Below are 25370 nucleotides of genomic sequence, written 5' to 3' on the forward strand. Positions count from 1 at the left end.
AGGGTAGTGAAGACCTGGGGGGGGCGGGGATAGGGACTAGGAGGAGAGGGGTAAAGGGGGGGGGGGAATGGGATATATCTGTAATACTATCAACAATAAAAATATATTAAAAAATAAATAAAGGCAAAGACTGGGATACTCTGCGTGCCTTTATAAACACTGGCAGTCAAGTCCACAAAGCCCTCTACATGCAGGTGGCTATAAATCTGGAACAATCCATGCATTTGCTACTTTGGGGAGAAACGGGCAACAACCAAGGAATTTAAAAAGCGAGCATTAAGAACAAGCACTGCCCTACACTCAACACTCAACAGGGAGCGACGGACGGCATCTCTGCCTCCCGGAGGTTCACATTCGAGCAGTTCCCCTTGTTGATGGAGTAATCGTTTCTTCTCATTTCCCAAGAGGAAAAGGGAAGCATGAAGCAGAATTCAACTTTACACAGTTTGCTACTGTCAGCATTCTCATCATTTTCTTTGGAAGGGAAAGAGTTGGAAGCATTTGCTGAAGTTTGCTTTTTACTCCATCAGTGTCTTTAATTTCCTTTAACCATGGAATGTTGAGAACCTAGTGAATGCTATACACCTCAAATGTGTGCAGTGTATTTAGCTGATACAGCTCAGGACTGCGTCCAGCTGAAGACGAGAAAGAGGGGGCTGCTGAGAGGGAAGAGTTGGCTGGGACACACTTGACCTGACCTGTCTGCCCAGGGCTGCCCGAGGGTCTCAGACACTCGCCCCTCAGCCTGGCAGCCACCTTGAGAGCCTCCAGGGCCGCGTACTTGCTGCGGTCTTGACGGCTGTGTTAGAAGCACTGTCGGCCTCTGTGAGCTATGCTAACAATAATTCACGTGGAGCATGCTCATGAAAACAAATGGCCCCTTTAAAAAGTGGCTCTGGGAAGTCTAAAAATAATTTACTTTAAAAAGTACTTTGCTTCCAGTTTGGACAGGAGGATGAAGAAATATGACCCTGAGTGGATTAAGAATTTAGATATATAATTCATAACTGTCCACACCACAAACTTATAAACATCTTTAAGTACCCAAATATTAAGTCTGCTGAATAGTATAGTACATAAAAAGCTAAACTAGAATTGCTATCAAAATACAAAATGGATTAGTAATTATCTTCCCAAGATGCTCGGCATTAAACTTCGTCTAAACAGAAAGCATGAAAAGCCTGCAGTGTTTACTTTGTCTGATTCATTACATCAGCAATATGAATAAATAGTAATCTATTACTTGTTCAAACAGTAATTCTCACAAGACACAGAAATACAGGTCACTTTTCCAAACTAACTAGGAATTAGCTGTAGACTAGTATCTATTTAGGAAAGATCGAGCAATGCCTTCATCAATTCTGATAACTGGCCTGGCCAGTTTGGCTCAGTGGGAAGAGCGTCTGCCTGTGGACGGAGGGGTCCCAGATTCGATTCCGGTCGGGGGCACATGCCTGGGTTGCGGGTTCAATTCCCAGTGTGGGAGTTGCAGGAGGCAGCCAATCAATGATTCTCACTCATCATCGATGTTTCTCTCTCTCTCTCCTTCTCCATTCCTCTCTGAGGTCAATAAAAATATATTTTTAAAAAAATTCTGAAAGCTACCAATTAGCCAGCTGATAAATAATGATGAAAACATGCTAAGAAGTGCACAAATTATTTCCTTTAAACAAATAGTTTCAGGAGCTTATAAGGAGATAAGCCCCAACGAATTATATTTCAGTAACTTATTATTTTGTGGCAGTTTCCCATTGAGTTTATTTCTACTTATGAGCAACTTTTTAAAAAAAAATACACAAAGTGCCCTGACCGGTTTGGCTCAGCGGATAGAGCGTTGGCCTAAGGACTGAGGGGTCCCGGATTCGATTCTGGTCAAGGGCATGTACCTTGGTTGCGGGCACATCCCCAGTGGGGAGTGTGCAGGAGGCAGCTGATCGATGTTTCTCTCTCATCGATGTTTCTAACTCTCTATCCCTCTCCCTTCCTCTCCGTAAAAAAATCAATAAAAAAAAAAAAATACACAAAGTACTACCAGCATATTAGCAACTTGGAGACTGCTTAAATCCGGGAAGGGGGGGGCGGGGGCGGGAATAATTTCTCTAACAGGTGAGATTTATAAAAAAGGTCAACTCCTAACCCACTTAAAGTCAATTTCCTAAACTGTAGATCTCGAATACCTTAGCACCAATGAACTGCCAGGATCCTGAAACAATGTCCAGATAAAACATCCACAGGCCTGAGGAGCAGACACAATACAGACCCAGAGAGATGTGGGCTGGATGTTAACATCACACTCGTCCTGACCACAGGCGGTGAGCACACCCACCTGTGACCCACACAGGCCTCAGCAATGCCCGGCAACAGGTGGATGTGAGCCTGAGACAGGCCCTTGTGAGGCACATCCCCTTAAGTCAGCGGTTCTCAACCTGTGGGTCGCAACCCCTTTGGGGGTCGAACCACCCTTTCACAGGGGTCGCCTAAGACCATTGGAAAACACATATATAATTACATATTGTTTTTGTGATTAATCACTTTGCTTTAATTATGTTCAATTTGTAACAATGAAAACATAACCTGCATATCAGATATTTACATTACGATTCATAACAGTAGCAAAATTACAGTTATAAGTAGCAACAAAAATAATTTTATGGTTGGGGGTCACCACAACATGAGGAACTGTATTAAAGGGTCGCGGCATTAGGAAGGTTGAGAACCACTGCCTTAAGTCTAGATGAAATCCAGAGCCAAACTGGCTAGGGCTGAAAAGGACTTTCTAATGGGAGAAACTGCACCCTCTCCTCTGCCTGGGAACTGTTAGATGGGCTCCTGACCCTTCCGGGCTGTGACACCCTCAGCAGAGTCTTGTGAGAGAACATTTCCCATGAGCGTCGTTCATTTGTTCACACATATAGCTGTATACTCAAGAGAAATCTGAAAACACTAGAACCTAGACTTCTGGAAACGCCTAATTCTACTTTCAAAACCCAATAGAACAACACTAAAAAACTCTTATCAGTAAAAAAAAAATGCACTTGTAATTTAAAAGTAAAGAGATGAAAGTCTCCAAATTTGTTTAAGAGAAGCACATCGCCTCACCTCACCACGGGGTCATTCTGATCATTGTAAATATTTATTCGGCCCACAAACCTGGCAACAGAAAAGTCAGGTTAGTGGCACAGCAGCAACACGGGGGTGGGGGACCCTGCGGGGAAGAGGCAGACCGGAAGTGCCCTGGCTTACACACCTGCCTTCCTGTTTCTACGAAAGGAGGAATGTGCGCTCACTACCTGGGATTCTTTACCCAAAAGCACATCTGTGTGTAGCTAAACCACTCTACCTTCCCCCTCTTTCTTAGTTTACTTTCTGTTCTTATTAACCCAGGACTTAAATGATTTTCCTTAAAATCACTACCTCAAAGTAGAAAAAATTATTTTTTCTGCAACAAATTTAGTTTCATTAAGCCACTTCTAATGTTTGCATAAGTAGCTATAGATTTAAATGTTGTCGGACTCTGAAAATATATAAGTAACCTATTTTTAACTCAGTCTTAACTTTAAAGCAGTGATTGACGTTCTCTTTCCAAACCCCCAGGCCACTAGACTATTTGGGGTGAAGAGCAAGAACAGCATTTAGGCGATAAAGAGACACTCGTGGGGAGCACAGATCTCACCTGTAGAGGTCGGGCTGGGGCTGCTCGCACTCAATGGTAGCATGGAGGCCATCTATCTCTTCTTCTGTTTGAAATCCCTTTGTGTCCTGAACTGCATAATGTGTCTGCAGATGGACAAGAAATGTGAATTCACAACAAAATGAACAACACAAACCTGGCAGCCAATGCCTCCAATCCCAGGGCAGCATTGACGACCAATTTTTTGTGCATATAAATAAGAGCGATGACAATGCCTGGCTAGCATATGAGAGAAGTATAATAAAGAGTTTGAAAACATTAAAAGTTATAGATTTATAGATTACTGCTGTTTTTCTTATATCTATTAGGTGCCAGAAAGTTCTTCCATTCTTACCCAGTTTTCTCAACTTAAAACTAAGAGCAGTGTTGGGAATTCTTCTTCAAAATTAGACACCTCGATTTATCTGTCATGGCGGTGACTATCAATTAGGAAACAAATTTAAGAGCTAAAATATTCCTTTTTGTTTATATAACATCCTATTGATTATAGCAGGGGTGGGGAAGCTTTTTTCTGCCAAGGGCCATTTGAATATTTATAACAACGTTCACTGAATATAAATTTATGTTGCTATGAAAAAAGCTCCTAGATTTATTGCATTTCGAGTCCCGCCTGGGGTTGCCTAGGCAGGGCCAGACCAAATGACTTCACGGGCCTCATGTGACCCTCGGGAAACGTTCCCCACCCCTGGCTTACAGAGAGCTGTCATCAGCATCAGGAACTGCCCTCGCCTGACACAAGGGAATGTAAGCTTTCTGCATAGCTACTCACTTGCCCCCGGCCCCCTACTCACTTGGCTCCTCGAACCTGAATGTTCATCAGAATCGCCACAGAGGGCTTGTAAGGCACTGACTCCTGGACCCCACCAGGGATCATGTTAGAAATGCAATTCTCAGGCCCCATCCCAGCTTTCTGATGCCAAGGGTCTGGAGTGGGGCCCGAGGCCTGCATTTCTAACATGATCCTACATGATGCCTAAGCTGCTGGGCTGAGACCCCGTTTGGAGACCATGGGGCCAGATGGTATTAGTAAGCATGGACAGACAGGTGGGCTCGCCTTGGGAGGAGAGAGGAAAGAAACACTCGTGCATGAGGGCCTGGTGAAGGAGAACACACCGCTACGTCTCCTCTTATCTGTCTCTCTAATGATCAAGTGCTAGACACATAAAATGTTCAATAAATCAAAACTAACAGGAGATATGATCACGGCAACCGCAGCAGGATTTGTAACATTTCAGGGCATTTATTGTGTATCGAACACTTCGGGAAATTTTCTAGTTATGTCTCACAGGCGCCCCTAGAAGACAGGTTTGTCCCTGTTTTATGGATGTGGAAACTCCAGGGAGGCCAGGTGTCTGCCACGGTCATGAGTAATGAATGTGACCAGTGCAGGAGTCCCACTCTCCACTCTCCTTTTAAGCAAAGGGCTCAGATCTAGCCAGCCACCCAAGCCAAACCCAATGCACAGAAATGACGCCGGAGGGCACACATTCAAGATGCTGAGTACACCACGCCAAAGGTCAAAGTAAAATGTGGACTCGAATATCAGCAGTTCTGGACGGCTATGAAATTTTACCTGAGAAGAGTGATACACCTGGAGCCCTGCAGCATCTGTTCACAGCGATGCTGAGACCTCTGTGAACAGCCACATCCCTCCCGGGCGAGGGGTGGAGCAGGCAGCCCACTGCCCACAGTGAGGGTGTGGGTGGCTCACTTGTTTTGTTTATTTATTACAGTGTATTCATCCAGCACTTGATTATTAGAGAGGAAGACACGAGGAGAGTTAGAGGTGTTTCCTGTCAGAAAGGACCGGTACATAAACTCCTCACACTCCAGAGACTGGTGGCAGGTTACAATAAACACCTGAAACCCAACCCCAGGGATTTCCATTCCCAGAATCACTGTTGCTCACAACGGCTTGTGCCAGAAAGTCAACTCCGTTGGGATGTGCTACGTAGAAAATGTGAAAGTAAATGCCGAGAAACCCCACAGAGCTTTGTACAATGATACCATGAATTATCCTTAAAAGATCAGCATAGTCTTTTAGGGTTTTGCAAAAAAAAAAAAAAAAAAAAAAAAAAAAAATTCTCTTTCTCATCCTAGAAATTGCCTATATTCATAGGTATCGTTTAAGCATTGTGTTAGAGTTGCAATTTTGTGACCTAATGCCTTGGTTCCGTTGAGATATACTCACTCTTATAAACTCCTTTGAAGCTTCCAGATTTTTTAAATAATGAAAACCTTAAAATTAATAGTGATATGTTCTATTCTCTCGTGATTGTTAATTAAAATTTGTAGCATCAGCTACCAGTACAGAATTCCATACTGAATGTAAGAAATTAATTATAACCTCAGATATTTATTTAAATATTTTAACAAAAAGACACTCATTGAAGTAACAGTGAGTGCGGCAAAAATCTAGACTCGTGTGGGACTTTTCACATAATTCCAGGGTAGTAAAGACACTAATTCTGATTGGTGAAATGAAAACTTTCAAAATTTCAGCAATCAATTCATTACATCCTTTGGTACCTCTGCTATAGGACACAACTACATAAATAACATGAAGTTATTTCTGTTAACTCAATGGCTGGATGTTATGAATACCGAGGGTGGAAAGAAAAAAGCAGAAAACAGAAAGAAACAAAAGTCAAAAAACAATCTGGCCAGCACAAGTCCCTGGGTTTCCACTGAAAACTGGATTTCCAAACGTGATGTAGCTTCTAGCCCCGCAAGCACAGCTGGGGAAGGAAGGGGAGGCTGCACAGGATCTCCAACAAAAGGCACGTTACTTTGTGACTCGACTCTCCATCTAAGCTGGTGGTTGTCACGTGGCAGGTCCCGTCTCCCCGGCTGCTGGACAGGAAGATCAAGTCACAGGGGAAGGACTCATCCTCCTTGACCATGACGATGTCCCCGACCTGCAGGACAGACAGACAGACAGACAGTGACATCAAATGAACTCTGCCACTGTGCAGCAAGATTTCCTTTTTCCTAATGTGCCAGTCGATACTCACAGATACCATTATGGTGTTTGTTTACCGGAGGATATATGGATGCTAATGTGACTCTAGAGAAAGATCATTTCCCAGGCATTTTGCCCAAACGGAGGACAGACCAGGTGAGGTTTCAATGTACCAATTTTAGATCTGAGAAGCATCAAAGTGCATTACGATTGAGTATTTTGCAATGGAAACACAAACATCCATAACAGGATTATCCTTGATTCAGCCCAAAAGGATGAGTTCTAGTGTTTCATTAATGGGTCCAAGTGGGAATTATCCTTGGAGGAAGGCGCTGACTTAAAACAAAGTGTCCCATAAACCAGGTAGGAGAGTTCTAAACGCTGGCTGAACAACAGAACCAAGACACTGTCCAGATCAGTCAAGCAGGACTAAAAACGCAGAAGTGGCAATCACCTTAAAAAAACTAGAGCAAAAAAGAGCCACAGAACGTCTGTCATACGGATTTTTAAATAAGATGAAACATCCCACTTTTTGTGTCATCACCAACCAAGACATCTAAATGACCTCCCAGAAAGGCGCCTTTTCTCAGATTGTGACTTCAGACTTTGTGTCAGGAAGGCAAATGACCATTAAAATCAAGGCGACTAGCCAGAGGGTTCAAATCCTTCCAAGCGCCTGGATGTTCCTGCTGCCACTGCAGGTGCTTCCAGAATCAGGACATCAGCGTGCTTCTGCCTGCACTGTAAGTGCAGTTCCCTGTCACACTCCATTACTGCCCCAACTGAGTGTCTGAGAACTTCACATTGGAGGGTTATTCCTCAAATAGACCTTTGTGTTCAGTGAAATCCCTATAGAAAATCCCAGCAAAGATTTTCGTAGACACAGATGGGCTTATGCTAAAAGTTACGTGGAAAGGTGTAGGCCTAGAATAGCTACAACAATCCTGATCAAGAGGAATGAAGCGGGGGAGTCACCCTGCCGATGTGAAGGCTTTCTATGCAGCTGTAGTAGCCAGGATGTGCTGGTACTGGCAGAGGACTGGCACAAAGAGCAATGAAACAGAACAGAGCACAGTGAGACTGAGCCACACAAATAGCTTCCAACTAACTAACTTCAACAAAAGTCCAAAAACAATTCAATGGAGAAGGAACAGCCTTTCCGTCAAATGATAGTAGAACAATTGGGCAATGATAGGCAAAAAAAAAAAAAAAAAAAAAAAAAAAAAAGGAAACTTTGCCCTAAACCTCACATTTTATGTGAAAATTAATTCCAAATGGAGTATGAATTTAAATGTAAAACATAAAACTGTTAGAAAAAAGTGCAGAACATCTGTGGGCTCCAAGTTAGGCAAAGAGCTCTTAATCGTTTTTAAATAATATATTTTTATTGATTTTTAGAAAGACAGGAAGGGAGAGAGATAGAGAGATAGAAACATTGGTAAGAGAGAAATATTATCTATCAGTTGCCTCCTGCATGCCCTGCTCTAGGGATGGAGCAGGCAACCCAGGCATGTGCCCTGATAGGGAATTGAACCAACAACCTCTTGGTTCTTGGGTTGACACTCAACCGCTGAGCAACACCGACCGGGCCAGAGCTCTTAATCTTGACACTAAAAGCATGATCCATAAAAGGGAAAAAAAATCAATAAATTGGACTTCATCAAAATTTTATTTTTATTTTTTTTAATATATTTTATTGATTTTTTACAGAGAGGAAGGGAGAGGGATAGTTAGAAACATCCATGAGAGAAACATCGACCAGCTGCCTCCTGCACACCCCCTACTGGGGATGTGCCCGCAACTAAGGTACATGCCCTTGACCGGAATCGAACCTGGGACCCTTCAGTCCGCAGGCCGACGCTCTATCCACTGAGTCAAACCAGTTGGGGCCTTCATCAAAATTTTAAAACTTTGCTTTGTGAATGCCCCATTAAGGGATTTCTGACAAAGGACTAATATTTATAATATATAAATTTTCAAAATGCATCAGTAAAAACTAGAAAATAAGTAAAAGACATAAAGAATTGTTGTTGCTTTTTCCCCACAGAAGAGGATACACAGATGGCAAATAAGCACATGGGAAGATATTCAACATGGTCAGCCAATAGGGAGATGCAAATTTAAACCTCACTGAGATATCAGAATGACTAAACTGAAAAATAGTGCCAACACCAAATGCTGGTGAGAATGTGGAGAAACTGGATCTCTCACACATTGCTAATAGGAATGGAAAATTGCCCAGCACTCTGGGAAATTGTTTGGCAATTCCTCTTAAAATTAAAAATGGATTTGCTCTGTAACCCAACAATTCAACTCGAGCTGTTATGCCAGAGAAATGGAAATTTTATTCATACCAAAACCTGCATACAAGTATTCATAGCAGCTTTATTCATAATAGCCCAAACTGGAAAAGATGCACTAGTAAATTTCCTTCAGTTGTTGAATGCAAGCAAACTCTGGTCTAATCCACACCATGGTCTCATCAATAAAAGGAAGGAGCTACCGATACAAACAACAAGGGTGAAATCAAGGGAATGAGACTGAGTGAAAAAAGCCAGTCCCAAAAGGTTTGTGACTGTGCGATTCCATTTATGTAATGACATTCTTGAAATTATAGAGATGGACAAATTAAAGGTTCCTTTTCTAATAGCCTGGCGCAGCCTCTGAGGGCCCGAGCCATTATGGCCAATGAAAGATGATGCCTAGAGTCACAAAGGATGCCTGATTGTTCTTCCTAGTCTCACAGTCGATTGAGAATCCTCTGATTTGCACAGGCTGGATACAGAGCAGACATTTCTCACAGGAGATCAATGCACTAAAAATTCAATTTTCTGCTGGTGCACAGGGCTTAGGTATGTTTTTAAAGAAAGAGATGTTTATTAAAGAGATGTTTATAACAAATTGCCAGTTATAAAAATCGTCACAGGGATCTAAAGTAAACCATAGGGAATACATATATATACACAAATATACATATACATATACATATACATATACATATACATATACATATACATATACATGTCTAATATGCAAAGTGTCCCCAGGGGAGTTCGACTGGGAGTTCTATCACTCACTATGATGTGCGCTGACCACCAGGGGGTGACGCAGAACGAAGAAAGGCCCCGGCTGGCAGCTGGTAGCTGGGGAAGGGAGGCCCCGATTGGCCTGATTGCCGGCCAGGCCCAGGGACCCTACCCATGCACGAATTTCGTGCCCCGGGCCTCTAGTAGTCAATAATATTGTATAGGCTTATTGGGGTGATCAATCTGCAAGCTAAATGAATGTCATGCACCTGAAACTAATATTGTATATTAATTGTAATTGAAAAATAGTTTAATAGAAAAAAGTTCAGAAGACTTTGCAAGGGAAATAGAGTTGTTCAAGGAAATTGCATTTAGGGCCTGGGGTCTAAAGGAACCTGTTAACACTGTTCCCATGGCTGTGAGGCCCTGCTCCCAGACCCTCACCTCTCTGACCCCATGACCACTAGAAAAATATCATCAATAGAGACTAACTGAATTCAAATTACTAAAACACATGGACAGTAAAATTTATAAGGCAAAGAAAATACAGCCCTGGCCAGTTGAGTGTTGTCCCATGTACCAAAAGGTTGCCAGTTCCATTCCCAGTCAGGGCACATGCCCAGGTTGTGGGTTTGACCTTGGTCAGGGTGCGTACAGGAGAAAGCTGATTGATGTTTCTCTCTCACATCAATGTTTCTCTTTCTCTCTCTCCCTCTTCCTTCCTCTCTCTCTCTTTCTCTCTCTCTCTCTCAAATCCATAAAAACATATTTTAAAAAATACATACAATAGTGGGTATAATACACATAACAAAGGTGGACCCCATGCCAATGACATGTGAACAGGCCTCCTGATGTGTTCTTGTATCCTGGACTCGGCCCTTTTCCAAACACCACGACCCCCAAGCTGACTGGGCTATCCCTCTTCAGGGCTGTGCCTGGAAGTGGAGGCCCACTTTCCTGTCACTTTGCATGAAAGCTGGCAACGATCCTTTTCTGCAACTTCCTGAGAACCCCACCACGACTTCTGGCCAGGAAAGCAGCCCAGAGAGCCAGTGGAGCTGTCAAGCAAGGAGGGAAAGAGGGTGGAGGAGAGGCCTGGGCGGAGCTACAAGGACAGGAGAAGGTAACAGGAGGTTCACAGCTAAACAAGACTCCAGGACAAACTGTAAAAATTATACTAGTACTTATCGTTTGTACACATATAGGTGCTCTAAACAGATGTAAGTTTGAATGCAATCCACTTCAGTCAAACACACATTTAAAGATAAAAAATTACATGTTACATTAACAATTCATTGGAGAAAAAATTAAAATAAAACTTTCAGTGAGGTTTCAGACTCAATTTCCATAATTTCTAACTAGTGAAGATCATAGTCACATGAACTTTGGGATGTTCTAAATCAGATTTTCTAAAAGTGTTTAAAGCTTTCCTTGTCTTGACTGGTTAGTAAATATGATCCAGCGATTTTCAACTGGTGAGCCGCAAGAATTTTGAAAACATGCAACACCTATTTTATTTAGTCAGGGGCACTGACCTCTCTTCCCTTAGGTTGTCAAATAAAAAATGACAACAGCCAACACAACAATAGCCACCTGGTGAGAATGAATCAAAATTATACCTATATTTTTTTGTCAGATCAGCAAAAAATATATTTTTGGTGTGCCACAGAATTTTAGTAATTGCAAAAGGTTGAAAATCACTGGTATCTATAATAATAAAAAGGGTAATATGCTAATTAGACTGGATGTCTTCCAGACATCATTCCGAATGTCCTTCCTGACGAAGCTGGGGCCAAAGGGAAGACAGCCTGGGTCCTAGGTGCCTGCCAGCAGCCGGAGGAGGGAAGCCGGTGCCAGCAGCCGGGGGAAGGAAGGCCTACTCTTGCACGAATTTTTGTGCATCGGGCCTCTAGTAATCTCATAAACTTCAAGTAACCCTGTTGGGGCTACTGACAGTGGGAGAGGCTGTTGGGGGTTGAGGATGGAGGACAAGGTGTATATTGGAAATTTCTGTACCTTCTGTTCAATTTTGCTGTGAACCTAGTGAAGTTCATGTTAACACACTGTATGCGGGAAACGTATTTATACGTTTTACGTTGACTGTAAATAGTAGAGCCACCTGTTAGCGCTCAATAAAAACTACCCGCAAACAATGTGTTAATAAGAATTTGCCTTGTTCTAAAACAGGGTTTCTAAGAGTGTTTAGAGCTTTCCTTATCTTGACTGGTAAGTGATTATGATCCTGCTCTAAAAGTTGTTTATTAAAACTTTAAAAACAAATAAGTTAAAAAAAAGAAAGTAGTGATAGGAGTTTGCTTGAAATATTAGGGGAAGAGGTTGGGCCTATCCTATATAACAAAAGCCTAATATACTAAGTGTCTGGTCGTCCAGTCAACCAATCAAAGCGTAATATGCTAATGATATGCTAAGGCTGCTCAACTGCTCACTATGACATGCATTGACCACCAGGGGGCAGACAGTCGACCAGCTGCTAAGACGTGCACTGACCACCAAGAGGGCAGTCGCTCCAACCAGTAGGTGAGCTTGCTGCTGGGGTCTGGCTGATAGGGACTGAGCAAGACAGGCTGGACACACCCTGGAACCCTCCCGCGGTCCCTCCCTGGCTGGCCAACCTCCTGTGTCCCTCCCTGGCCCTGATCACGCACCGGTGGAGTTCCTCGGCCTGACCTGCACCCTCTCGCAATCCCGGACCCCTCGGGGGATGTCACAGAGCAGGTTTCCTCCTGATCCCGCAGGCCAGGCCGAGGGACCCCAGTGGTGCACAAATTCGTGCACTGGGCCTCTGGTACCTAATAAAAACACCTGTTACACTCTTATTGTTGTTTTAAGTTGTTATTGGCTTTACTCCAATTAAGAGTGTCAGTTATTACTTACTCTCAGCTTTCGGCTCTGCTTCCGAACCAGCTTGCCATGCTGGATGAAATGAACAGGGCACTGGTTTATGGCATTATCTGCTTTATGGCGAAGCCAGTCTTCATAGCCCTGAAAAAAAAGAGAAAAAATTCCATGTGACAAGTGAGAGAAACATGGAGGATCTCTCAGCTCTAGGCCAATCCTTTTGGACTTCGTTGCGATGGGCCATGACAGTGAGTACGGTACAGCCAGCCTTGGCCCACTGCACAAGTGAGGTGGCCAGGAGCCCTGGGGCCCTCGAGCTCCCAGCTGTGTCCATGAGAAGGACAAATGTGGCCTCAGAACCACCAGAAATCACCTTTTATTTTCCTTGACCTCAAATCCAAAACACACCTATTGGCAAATCCTGGCATTTTCCCCTCAAATGGATCCTAAATCTTCCATTTCTTCATGTCCTCTGGCCATCATGCTGGTCAAGGTCCCAGCCTTCTTGGACCCTAGAAGAAGGGCCCTCCCAAACTGAACAGGGACATGACTGGCCCTGTCACTGCTGGGAGCCCCAGCTCTACACCATCTAATGGGGCTTTCCCAAACTTTCTCCCATCTAGACATGTATGGAACGGCCATTCTCGAGTACCCTGTGGTGACACACCAGGTGGCTCAAGCAGGGCCCTGGTTTGGGGCCCCAGAGGGGCCAGGGCCTGCTCACGGCTGAGGTCTGGGGCAGAGTCTTCTGGTTCCCCTTCTATTGCACTCGCCTGGTTCCTAGTCCAAGTGTATGTATCAGAGAAGCCCCTGCCAATGACACTGTTATGCTCTAGAGTGCACATGTGGGCTTATGTGTATACATGCATGTGCATGTGTGTGTGCACAGGTGCATGTACACATGGCTTCTTGGTGTCTGTCTCCCTCACTGGAATGTCTTTTGTTCAGCAACATCAGCTCTAGGGCCTACAAAAAGACTCACTACATGAAAGAAGCTCAATCAATATCTGTAGAATAAATGAGTATGTATAATACATAAAATTAGAAAAGAAAAATATTTTTAACCATATGCCTGGATCATGCTACACCCAGGGTCTTCTGCCTGATTTGCTACTCTCCACTCTGCCACTCAGGGCAGGAGAATGCATTTTTTAAAACAAAATCAAGACATAAATAAAAGAATAAAAATAACTTCCCCAAATTAGTTTTTACCATTTATATTACAAAAGTATTATGCGGTTTGAGGACCAAAAATAAGAAATACGTACATAAATCACTCCTCCAAAAAAATAAACTAAAAATGTCCTATTCCTATCACTCCACAAAAACTATTAATCCATAAATTATTACTACATCAATATAATTATATAGAAATACTAGAGGCCCAATGCATGAAATTCATGCAAGGGGCTTGGCCCTCGCAGCCATGGTGGCTGCCTTGGCCCTCGCAGCCCCACCTTTGTCCAGCTGTCTGGTCTAATTAGCATATTACGCTTTTATTATTATAGATAATTCTAGCCTAAGGGGGTATAGTTTTTTAAAATTAGAATCACACTGCACTTACTATACAACTTGTACCCTCGATATATCATGGGCATTTTCCCATGGCAATCTGAATTATAGTTATAGATATAATTCTGATAAACATCTTTACAATTGTATTTTTGCGCATATCCATTACATTATATATTCTTAGTACAGATTCCTAAAAAGAAAATGTCTGAGTCAAAAGACAAATAAGACTTTTAGGCTTTTAATATGAACTGAACAAAAGTCCTCAAGAAACTTGGCACCAATTATATTTCCAACGTCTGAACTTAAATATTCTACCTTGAAGAGGATATGTCAGCATACTCACGCACATATGCATTTTATTGATTGGAACAAACGTTGGAAGCTACTAATACCAGCTATTCCTATGTCAGCTCAGACACCAGCTCAAGCATTGACAAAGCAGCCTGACCTAATTCTCCTAACTAACAACTCTGCTAAATTCTTTTGTTCTTAAATAGGCACAATTTCAAATTCTTTCCCCAGTAGAAGAAAACACACACTTTGCAAACAAGAGTTTGGTGTTTTCTGGATTAACATGCCTTCTGAGTTGGGTTTCACTGAATGTGGAAAGTGCGTTTAAGGATGATGAATTACTTCTTCTCTGTACTATTTCCCAGCACATGAAAGGGAAACCAGGCACCCAAAGAGCTGTCTACATCTCCAGATGTGGCTACACATCTGTACCCATGAGCTGTCATCTGGTGGAAATTCTCTGGAACTAGATAGTGATGATGGTTGCCACTGGCTAAATGGATAATGGAAATAACTGAGATGCATTCTTTTTACTGTTAGTCACTGGCTTTATTCATCAGGACCAGAAAGAACAATTCGATCCACACTGAGTGAGTCGGGAGTTAGCATGCTCGAGTATAAAGCCCCAGACTTTCTGTAGGGAGTAGATCCTTGCAGTTAAGACCATCAAGAAAACAGCCAGGTTAAGCAATCATCTAAAATCAGACACCATCCCTGGCTGATTCAGTGTGAAACTATAGTTTCTTCCTAAAACTCACAGGGCACCAAATTAGCAATTAAGTTATAGAATCTCTCTCCTACACAAACATCAATCTGAAACAGTTATAAAAAACACATTTTTAAAACGTAGTTAAGCTTTTCTATGAACTGGCTAAATTAAACCATATTACTTTGGATAAGAGGCGACATCACACAACAAAGATAACGACCTTCTCCCTCTGCCTGTGAAGTCTTACCTGTTTGATAGCTGTGACAGTGATGACAAAGAACAGTGGCAGTCCACTCGTTACTGGACTTGTGGGTGTATCAATAATCAACTGCAAGTAAAAGAGAATTGTAGAGCCCTTGTCAGAAACACGCATCGGTGACTTTAAACAGACTGGCTGGCTCTCTCACACGGCCACCTGACATTTACTTTTACTTATTTTAAATTGCTTTACGGTTACCCAACTTCCTCCCACCACTAGAGCTAAGTTAGATAAGAAGCAAATCATCCTATTTTACTATAAAACTGAGGGCAATTCTTTTTAACTAAGGGAAATGCTTAGGAAAACCATGTTAGCGGTGGCAAAGACACAGTCTGATACCAGTGTACGTTTTATGTTAATTTACTATTCTGCTTCTGGCGCCACACTTTAATTATGTTATATGGATAACTTGATGTGGGGGAAATTTTAAAAGTCCTTCAATTGTATTTTGCATACTAGTAATTGAGAAAAACTGGATTGTTGTTCTTAAAACACATCTGACCGATTCATAGCTCATTGTGATTTTCACACTCCTTTCTCCCCGCTTCCCCCCACCCCCCACCTCTCTCTTTAATGCTTTGGAGAATCTATGTATACTTAGAAGAGGGTAAGGTCACAATGCTTAGCTGGGCTGGTGAATTTCTCCTAAAGATTAGGAAGCACCTGATCTCCCCTCCAGTGCTGGACGGTGGCCAGAACCAACTCCAATGCAGAATGCCCATGTATGTTTTAGCGCCTAGGTCCCTGAACCAATACACTTGTCCCTGAAGAAAATAAAGGAAGAAACTGCAGATAAGTGGCACCAAGTTCTTGCTCCTTCTTATTAACAAACCACAGTTAATTACCTTAGAATAAAAGATCACTCATTTGGATTTGAGGTGATAGAGAAACGGTCACTGGCCTTACCTGGACCAGAAATATGATAAGAAAATAAAAGTTGGCGATTCTTCTGAATTGTTCAAACAAGTTCTTGGGTATGAAGTTCCAAAACGTGTACTGTAGAAAAGAAAAACAAAAAGGTGTCATTTTGATCACCTTTTACTTTTTTGTGTTATTTACTCTACTACATGATAAGTAGCACTGGATCTCAATGTACAAAATGGTTAGTTTACCTTTTTATTTTTGTAATATCTTTCTATTGATTTCAGAGAGGGAGGGAGAGGGAGAGAGGGAGATAGAAACATCAATGATGAGAGAGAGAGTCATTGATCAGCTGCCTCCTGCATGCACATCCCCAACTGGGGATCAAGCCCAGTCCATGTGCCCTGGACTGGGAATTGAACTGTGACCTCCTGGTTCATAGGTCAATGCTCAACCACTGAGCTACGCCAGCCAGGCCAAAATGGTTAGTTTTAGATACAAAACCCATAATTCAAAATTTAGTGTGTTTGCAGACTTTTTTTTTCAATTTTGCTGACCACAAAAACAAACTGCTGGCACAGAATGTGTTCTCCAAAGGCAGGATGTAGGAGTTCCCTCTAACATTATTCAAGGTAATGCAAAGTACCTTAACAATAGTTTTATTATTAAAACTAGAGGCCCGTTGCACGAAGATTCATGCAATAGGCCTTCTTTCCCCTGGCTGCCAGCACCAGTTTTCCTCTAGCACCCGGGACCCAGACCTTCACTCTGGCCACTGCCTTCCATCTTCGCTCTGGACACAGTCTTTGCTGCGGCTGGAGCCTTCAGTCTTTGCTCCTCGCTCCGGCGGGAGTCTTCAATCTCTGGCCAGAGCTGCTCCTGTAGCTCCTTCCACCCCCCACCCTCCCCCTCATAGCTTGATCGCTGCTTCGCCCGCAGACCTCGCCGACGGGCTCCTGGGTTCCAGGGGGCCGCCTTACCTGCACCCGGCTTTCCGATCACGATCACGATCACGGGCCGCAGGCAAGGCGGCTCCTGGGTCCTGGGGTGCCGCCTTGCCTGCGGCCCCGGTTTACGATCACGATCACGGCCACAGGGTCCCGCCGCCCAGGGCCGCACACAGGGGTCCCAGCTGGCAGCGGGGTTTAGGCGGCACACAGGGGCCCGGATGGTGGCTCATGCTGTCCCACCCTGCCTGCAGTATGCAAATTAGCTGCCATCTTTGTTGGCGGTTAATTTGCATATCACGCTGCTTAGCCAATGGGAGGCGTAGCGAAGGTATGGTCAATTACCATGTTTGTCTATTATTAGATAGGATGTCTTCCGTAAAATATAAACCTATGATTGTTAACTCAAAACGTACATGTTTAGCATTTTTCCTTGATGGTAATTTCTTCATAAGCTTTTTCTGTGTGTGGCAGTGTGACTAGATGGTAACAGAAAGCTACAACAGAGGAAGCCAACGTTATTAAGTGGTTCTGACCCAGTTTGGAGACGGTTCCGACCCAGGGGGTTGTCGGTGTCAGCACCACACAGGACAGCCCTTCCTCTTGATTCCGGGGGAAGGGAGAAGCAAGCAGGGAGAAGGTTCTGGGTGCCACTTCCTCTCCAAACCTTGCAATTTTGCTTCGGGAGGAGAGTTTCAATGTCCCAGATGTCCTTAATCGACAGTAACATGGAGCATGGAAATGGTTTTTAAAATTCCATTTGTCAAGTTTTTGCCTTTAATGAGGATAGTCTAGCGAGTGAGAAAGGGCTCTGCCCAATCTGCACGGTGACCCTTGCCCTCTGTCTGTATAATGAATAGAACCTACGTCGGCTCCGGCTGGGCAGAGCCCAGCTCTGGGTGTGGCATCGCAGACCCAGACATCAGGGGCCAAGCCCTCCTGCCAAGAGCTCCTTTAGTGTCAGAATCTCAAACACAAGTTCCTGAAAACTGAATGGCCCTAAACTATCCAACATATTCTGAATTTGGTTTTTATATCTATTTCACCTATTTCTATATCTACAGTTTAAAGAAAAAGCTTCTTTGTCTTCAGTTTCTGACTGCTTAGAGAATATACAGAGAATTTCCATTTTCTATTCTAATTTATATTCACAAGTTCATAATGAAGTTCATTAATGAGTGAGAAAACAAAGGAGTGGTTCCCCTCTCCCATTGGGCATATTTTCAGTTCCCTTCTCAGACTGGCCCCAATAAGTTACTCCAAGAGAGTCTCTAGAGGTTTAGGGGAAAAAATTAATTTTCTAGGTCCCAAACCCAACACACCCTCTCCCTTCCCTTATCTTTCATGTATAATTTCATACCAGTCTTTTATGGGATATGAGTGGAAATATCTTCTCTTAGTGACTTGTCTTTTAATTCTCTTACCAGGAAAAACTTTAATTTTAATTAAGTCCATCTTATCAATTTTACCTTTCAAGGTTAATGTTATTGGTTTTGTATCAAAAAACTCATTGCCAAACTCAAGGTCACCTAGATTTTCTTTATAGTTGTGTGTTTTAACATTTAGGCTATCGTCAATCTATTTAGAGTAAATTTTGTGAAAATGGAGGATCAGTATCTAGGTTTTTTTTCTTTCTTTTTTTGTACATGGAAGTCCATTTGTTCCAGCACCATTTGTGTAAAAGACTTTTCTTTCTCCATTGAATTGGTTTTGCTCCTTTGTAAAAAATCAGCTGACTATATTTATGTGGATCCATGTCTGGGCTCTCTATTCTGTTCCACTGATCTATTTGTCTATTCTTTCACCAATACCACACTGTCTTTATTACTGTAACTTTATAGAAAGTATGAAGTTGGGTAGTATAAGTCTTTCAACTATGTTCTTCTCCTTCAATATTGTGTCAGCTATTTTCAGTCTTTCATATATAAACTTTAGAATCAATTTGTTTTTATTTACAAAATAACTTGATGGGATTGTGGTAAGTACTGTGTTGGATATATAGATTAAGTTGGAAAGAATTCATTATCTTAACAACATTAAGTCTTCCTATTCATGAACATGGAGTATCTTTCCATTTATTTAAATCTTCTTTGATTTCTTGCATCGACGTTTTATAGCTTTCCTCATATAGATCTTGTACATATTTTGTAGGATTTATACTTAAGAATGTATTACTTTTCCTTTTGGTGCTAATGTAAATGATGTTGTGTTTTTAATTTTAACTTCTGGTCTGCACAAATTTTAACTTCTGGTCTGCACAAATTTGGAATTTAAAATCAGTTAAAAGGCCCAGCCGGCATGACTTAGTGGTTGAGCGTTGACCTATGAACCAGGAGGTCATGACTTGATTCCCGGTCGGGGCACATGCCTGGGGTCGGGGCACATGCCTGGGTTTCAGGTCACATCCCCAGTGGAGGATGTGCAGGAGGCAGCCAATCAACGACTCTCTCTCTCTCTCATCATTGATGTTTCTATCTCTCTCTCCCTCTCCATTCCTCTCTGAAATCAATAAAAAAATATATTTAAAAAATAATAAAATCAAATCAGTTAAATGGTTTCTTTATTCTAATCGGGCACAGAAGGCCCATACTATAGCTTTGATATTAAGTTTTGTGATTTCTGCATTTCATAGAATAAGTTACTCTAATAAGTTACTACTTTGATTATATGTTAATATGGTCAAAAGAAGATTATTATTTTCTGATGATGTATAAGAAAATTGAAAACCAATTGAGATAATTTAAACATTCATGATTGCACTAACAGCAACATATGGATAAAATAAAATAAAATGAACATATAATTACATATATAAGAGCTGGAAAAGTGATATTAGTGGGCCAATTATACAATTTTCATCTTTGTTAAATGGTAATCATCTAAATATTTGCTTAGATATATGGGCCACAATAGAATGTAATGCTTTGTGTACTACAAAGAATAATAAAACACTGACCTATATTCAGCTACCAAGTCCTCCCTCCTGTTGTATACAATCAGTACAATAGTACTTAATAAGCAGAAACCCTGCATTGAGCCGTAGGCATTGAATAAAATGGGCCTTTTCTTGCTATAAGAAAACTGAGGAGTCTGAGTCTACCAGAGATCCTCTCTTTACTTTAATAAGACATTTTGGGAAATGTTAAATTATACAAGACAATTACTATTCCTGGCATTTATTTCACATCACAAAAAACTACATTCCCAGAGTCTTTGCATTTGTTCTGTGTGTCATTAGCCCGGAGATGAAAATGCCTCATGAGCATCTGAGCTCGGTTTTGTCCATTCTCTCTCTCTCTCTCTTTTTTAATTCATTGTTGTTAAAAGTATTACATGTGTCTCCTTTTTCTCCCATTGACCTCTCCCCAGCACATGCCCTAACCTCCCTACTGTCTGTGTCCATTGGTTATGCTTATATGCTTGCATACAAGTCCTTTGGTCGATCTCTTACTGTCCAATCTCTTCTGCTCTACGCATAAGTACCTCTGGTTCTGGCTTGCTTACTGAGAGTATGGCTCATGACAAAGAAGAGGACAGTCTCACTTGGTCTACCTTTAGTCATGTGGTGAAAGAAAAACTCTAAGAAAGAAGCCCTGGGCGCTGTTCTTCTTTGCCAGCTGCCAGAGAGTAAAATGAGAGCACCTGGAAGCTGCCCCTAAGTCTCAGCTATTCTGTACCTGAAAGTGGATCCAGCACCACAGGTGTGCAAGGGATAGTTCTAAAAACACACTGGAGGCCAGTCACTGGTCTTCTATGGGAGGCAATCAACTCACATGGACTTAAAGTTTCTCTTTCATTTATGACTGGGAGACGGGAATGTAGAAAATTATGCCCCAATTCTGGATTACTGAGTTAGAAAATGAGTGAGCATCATGATAGGCCAGTAAGCGAGGTAGTGCTGGCCCTGCAGAGGGAGTGCTGGGCTCAGGGTCAGGTGCGTGACTTAAGGACTGGCTCATCCGCTTTGTTCTAAGGCTTGGTGCTTCAGGAATAGGCTGGATTTAATAAGTAAGAGTTGCCTCACGGGGTTGTTTTAGATCTTACCTGACATGGTAAACTTGGAAGTCATTAAGAACACTGCCCATATCTAATTGGCAGAGGTACTTTTCCCTTGCCAATAATCAAGAGTTATTTAGCTGTGTTGAAGGTATGGAGTGATAGTACAGCCTGAGCCTATTATTTAATTATGCAGCATCTTAGGGCAGAGCTGGAAACCACATGAATTTTGTGCCCAAAAGTACAGTTTTGTGAAATTGATAAAGCAGTGCTCCACCATTCTCTTGAGTCTAGGACCAGCCGCCCGGCGAGCTCAGGCAGGCCCTGGGCGGGGAGCTCTGCGTGTGGTCAGAAAGGAAGGAAGGGGGTCATGCTGAGGAGCAATTTCTTAGTTTTCCTTCTTCTATCAGACACTTGTCTGGTGTGCCTCCCCCCAAAAGGAAATGGAAGTCAAATCAATCACTGATTACCAATGACCGTGCTTCTATACCACAGGCCAGAAGTTTAACATAATTAGATTGGCCTTTTCATCCCCTAGTATAAATATGCCCATGATAAATGAGACTTCCTGAGCACACGCTTTTGTGTCCTGAAGAAGTCTTAGCCAGCAGTCTTTTCCTTTAGGTAGCAATAAAAGTTTTCTTCCCAAGAAAACATAGATACATTACCACAAACATATTTTCCAAACCTGCTTGTAAACTTATATTTTGCAAAGTAAATGTAGTTTTCATATATCCTACGCTGTTCTTAAACGAAAACCATCTCGTGCTCTGGATTTCTACCCCAGTGGATCCAAATCAATGCCACTGTCCACCCAGCTACCGGCTTAGAGCCTAAGTCCCGTCTTTCTGAGGTCCTCTTCCGCGCCGAATTTGATTAGCAATAAAGGTCATGTGATGTTGCACATAACTTTCCCTTGAATTGATACACCTTCATCCACTGATATAAAGGCATTGATCCTGCTTTTTGAGGAATGCAGATCATTCTCTGCACACACATGAACTGGGGAGGCACAGTCCCCCGTCCACTCTGAGCTGAGGTGAAACTGGATGAGTACTTTACCCAACACTCAACCCCTCTTCTGTGGGGACTCAGCCCGACCCACCTCCTGAAAGGATGTTGACTTAATTCTGTCAGTTCCTACTCTAGAGTTTCCTGGTATGAAGGAGTTTTCTGAGCAAAAAACAGTTTCAAAAAGGCCCCCAGGAACCTGCAAGTCCTTATCAAACCCAATGTCCAGCACAGGGTTTCCTTTGTCAGCAACCCAGGAGGCTTTAGGGGCTCCCATGCATGTAGGGCAGCTGGGGCCAGGCAGGTGCCACGCAGGGAGAGAAAAGATACGTCAGCAAAGGAAAGGGTGGTGAGCTGCAGAGTGAGGAGGTAAGACAAGACATCGCAAAATTATTGTTGGCTATCGGCTGCGGGAATATTTGAAAGAAAAATAGGAAAATAATAAATTGGTTCTGAAACTTGAATCAGATAACAAAGGGGATGGGATTTAGAAATCACTGCTTTCAGTTTTCTTCCCCAAAACACTGACAGGGGCTTTCAACCCCCAACTCTCTGATGCCTGCAGTCAACAAGGTGCTTTGTGTTCCAGAAAGTTCCTCCACAAAGCCTTGTACAGAACTTTCCACGTCTCCTGTAGGACCTGGGGCTGAAAGGTTGGAGGCTAAGCTTTGTCCGGAGGGAGAAGGCAGCTGCACAGGGATTTTATCAGCGGCTGAAGTGCTTTCACAAACATCCTACCCAGACTAGACACTGCGAAGCATGGGCAGGTCACCCCATCACCTGTACCCCAACTCCTGTCCTGACAGTTCACACATGGCACAACATTTTAATATTTTTCAGTGCACTGCCCTGTTTCCTGGTGCATTTGTGCTGCAAAGGAGTAGATTTTTAAGAAATTAGAATAAATTGATAGTTGCTAGATGTGAGGGAGTTGGGGGGTGCTTAAGGGATTAAGAAGTACAAATTGCCAATTGTAAAAATAGTCACAGGGGCCCTTGCTGGTTTGGCTCAATGGGTAGAGCATCGGCCTGCAGACTGAAGCGTCCCAGGTTTGATTCCGGTCAAGGGCACATGTCCGTGTTGCGGGCTCCATCTCCGGTAGGGGGTGTGCAGGAGGCAGCCAATCAATGATTCTCTCTCACCAGTGATGTTCTATCTTTCTCTCTCTCCTTCTCCCTTCCTCTTTGAAGTCAATAAAAATATTTTTAAAATAAATAAATAAAATATAGTCACAGGGATGTAAAGTACAGCATAGGGAATATAGTCAATAATATTGTAATAACTATGCATGGTGTCAGATGGGGTACCCCTTAAATTATGTAAATGTCTAATCACTATGTTGTGCAACTAAAACTAAGATATTATTGTATGTCAATTGCAATGGAAAAATTTAAAAACCTTTTTGAAAAAGAAATGTTTTTGAGATTTTTTCTTTTTCGGCCACACTAGTGGGTTGACAAGGGTACATATGTGCATAGAAATCATCTTTAGTGATCTCTACTTAAGACTGTGTTAAATTTATAAATGTCACTGCTGGACAGACGCATTTTTGGATGTGGAGTTCCCCTTCATTTTATTTCTCCTTTCAAAGATCATATTTGGGTAACTGCATACTCCATTTATTTGGTTGAGATTTTGTTTATGAGCAATTATCCACATTGTGTTTTTGGAAATTGAAGCTGCTATTGTTGTTGTTAATATTAGTAGTAGTAGTAGTATTATGTATTGCAATTTTAAAGTAAAATAATTCCATTAAAAAACTGCCTTGAAAAATAATGTTTTTCTGTTTGCAAGTATTAACAAACACTCTTTGATAGCTCATCGAAGAATGAAGTAGGTGGACCACACAGATTTACGCAACTGGCCACTCACGTGTGAATCCAGTCAGTCTATCCCAGATCTATACAGCTAGTGAACCCAGAACGTGTATATGCCTTCATGGACACTCGTGTATAGGCACCCAGGAATGTGTGTATGCCTTCATGGACACGTGTGTGTAGGCACCCAGGAATGTGTATATGCCTTCATCAACACGTGTGTGTAGGCACTGAAAAGGAAAGTTCTCCATAATCCTGAAAGCCATCATTTACCTTTTTGTCAAAAGCCAACTACAAAATTCTCCACCCTATTCTCAAGACCCATTCACCAGGTTACTCTCTCCATGTGTAAAATACGCCTCTGCAGTCCCACCCCAGTCAACAAAAACAGGGCACTATGTTCAAATGATGACATTCTAACCACTTTTCTTCTTCTCTGTATTTATTGCACGTAGTTGACAGACTCTGACATGGATTCGGTGTTTTTGTTTACAAGGTGGTCGCACACACACCCTTTCACGGGAGACATCTAACATCGTCTCGTCGTCTCTATTCGCAGATGAGGAAACTCCAGCCTGGGGTGGTTCGTGAGGGCACATGGCCAGACAGCAAATAAATAAGTGGCAGTAGTAGGAACTGAATGTCCTAGACTTCCAGTGTGATACTATATCATGATATAATCAAGAGAAATGGAGAAAATGTGCTGTTACATCTTGGCAAGTCTGAACAGTGTTTTGGAGACAAGCAGAGGGATAACGAGTTCACAAGCCCCGTGTAAGCTGCAATCACAGCCCTCGGTCGGGAGTGGATGGCAGCTGTAACGGCAGTTCTCGGAGGGGATTGCTAACCGCTGTCAGAAAATCCCAATGCTCCCCAAAGGAAGTTAATAAACACAAAGACAAGGAGGTTACCTTGGCGGAGACTATTCTGTTATCTGGGTACCTCTGCGGAATGTAGGCCTCAGCACCTGGGGGGGGCTCCTTGTGTCCCACGTAAACAGTCCGATTGTCGACCCAATTCTCTTCTCCAGCACACTGTGGAAAACGGAGTGGCGTTAGCACAAGTACCTCAGACGGTGGGTGAGAAAGTTCTTCCCTGGAGTGTTGGCCTTAGCACTTGTCCCTATGAACTTACAGCCTCCTGCAGGGCCATGGGGAAGGCTGAGCCCCACCTGCCATTGCCAGAGATCGCCTCCCCCACCTCAATCTTACTCAACGCTTATGGGCTAAGTGCTTCCGATCCCTGCCCCATTCTTCGAGGAAACGGTCTGAGTGGGCACTCTGCACTCCCAGTGGGAGCTGAGGGGCAGCCTTGAAAAAGCTGATTTACGGTGGAAGTGACATGGGGTGGGTTCGTGTAAAAAACAGAACACAACAGCAAAATCTTAAGGCTTCCAAAAGAGAAAAGACAATGATGGACAGAAATT

At 42.7% G+C, this 25370-nt stretch overlaps 1 protein-coding gene across 1 annotated transcript in view; it reads right to left on the reverse strand.

The window, feature by feature from the left end:
* ATP11A (ATPase phospholipid transporting 11A) overlaps positions 1 to 25370 on the reverse strand; it is a gene marked incomplete at its 5' end in the record, with an annotated part of 136343 nt that overhangs the window by 46930 nt on the left and 64043 nt on the right. The window contains 7 exons of the mRNA XM_023752473.1: positions 3100 to 3150; positions 3674 to 3777; positions 6481 to 6609; positions 12575 to 12682; positions 15301 to 15381; positions 16219 to 16308; positions 24856 to 24978. Of these exons, the coding sequence (XP_023608241.1) occupies positions 3100 to 3150; positions 3674 to 3777; positions 6481 to 6609; positions 12575 to 12682; positions 15301 to 15381; positions 16219 to 16308; positions 24856 to 24978 (686 nt within the window). The remainder of the gene's footprint in view (positions 1 to 3099; positions 3151 to 3673; positions 3778 to 6480; positions 6610 to 12574; positions 12683 to 15300; positions 15382 to 16218; positions 16309 to 24855; positions 24979 to 25370) is intronic.

The sequence above is a fragment of the Myotis lucifugus genome, unplaced genomic scaffold (assembly GCF_000147115.1).
Source record: "Myotis lucifugus unplaced genomic scaffold, Myoluc2.0 scaffold_33, whole genome shotgun sequence".
In the NCBI taxonomy this organism is placed as follows: domain Eukaryota; kingdom Metazoa; phylum Chordata; class Mammalia; order Chiroptera; family Vespertilionidae; genus Myotis; species Myotis lucifugus.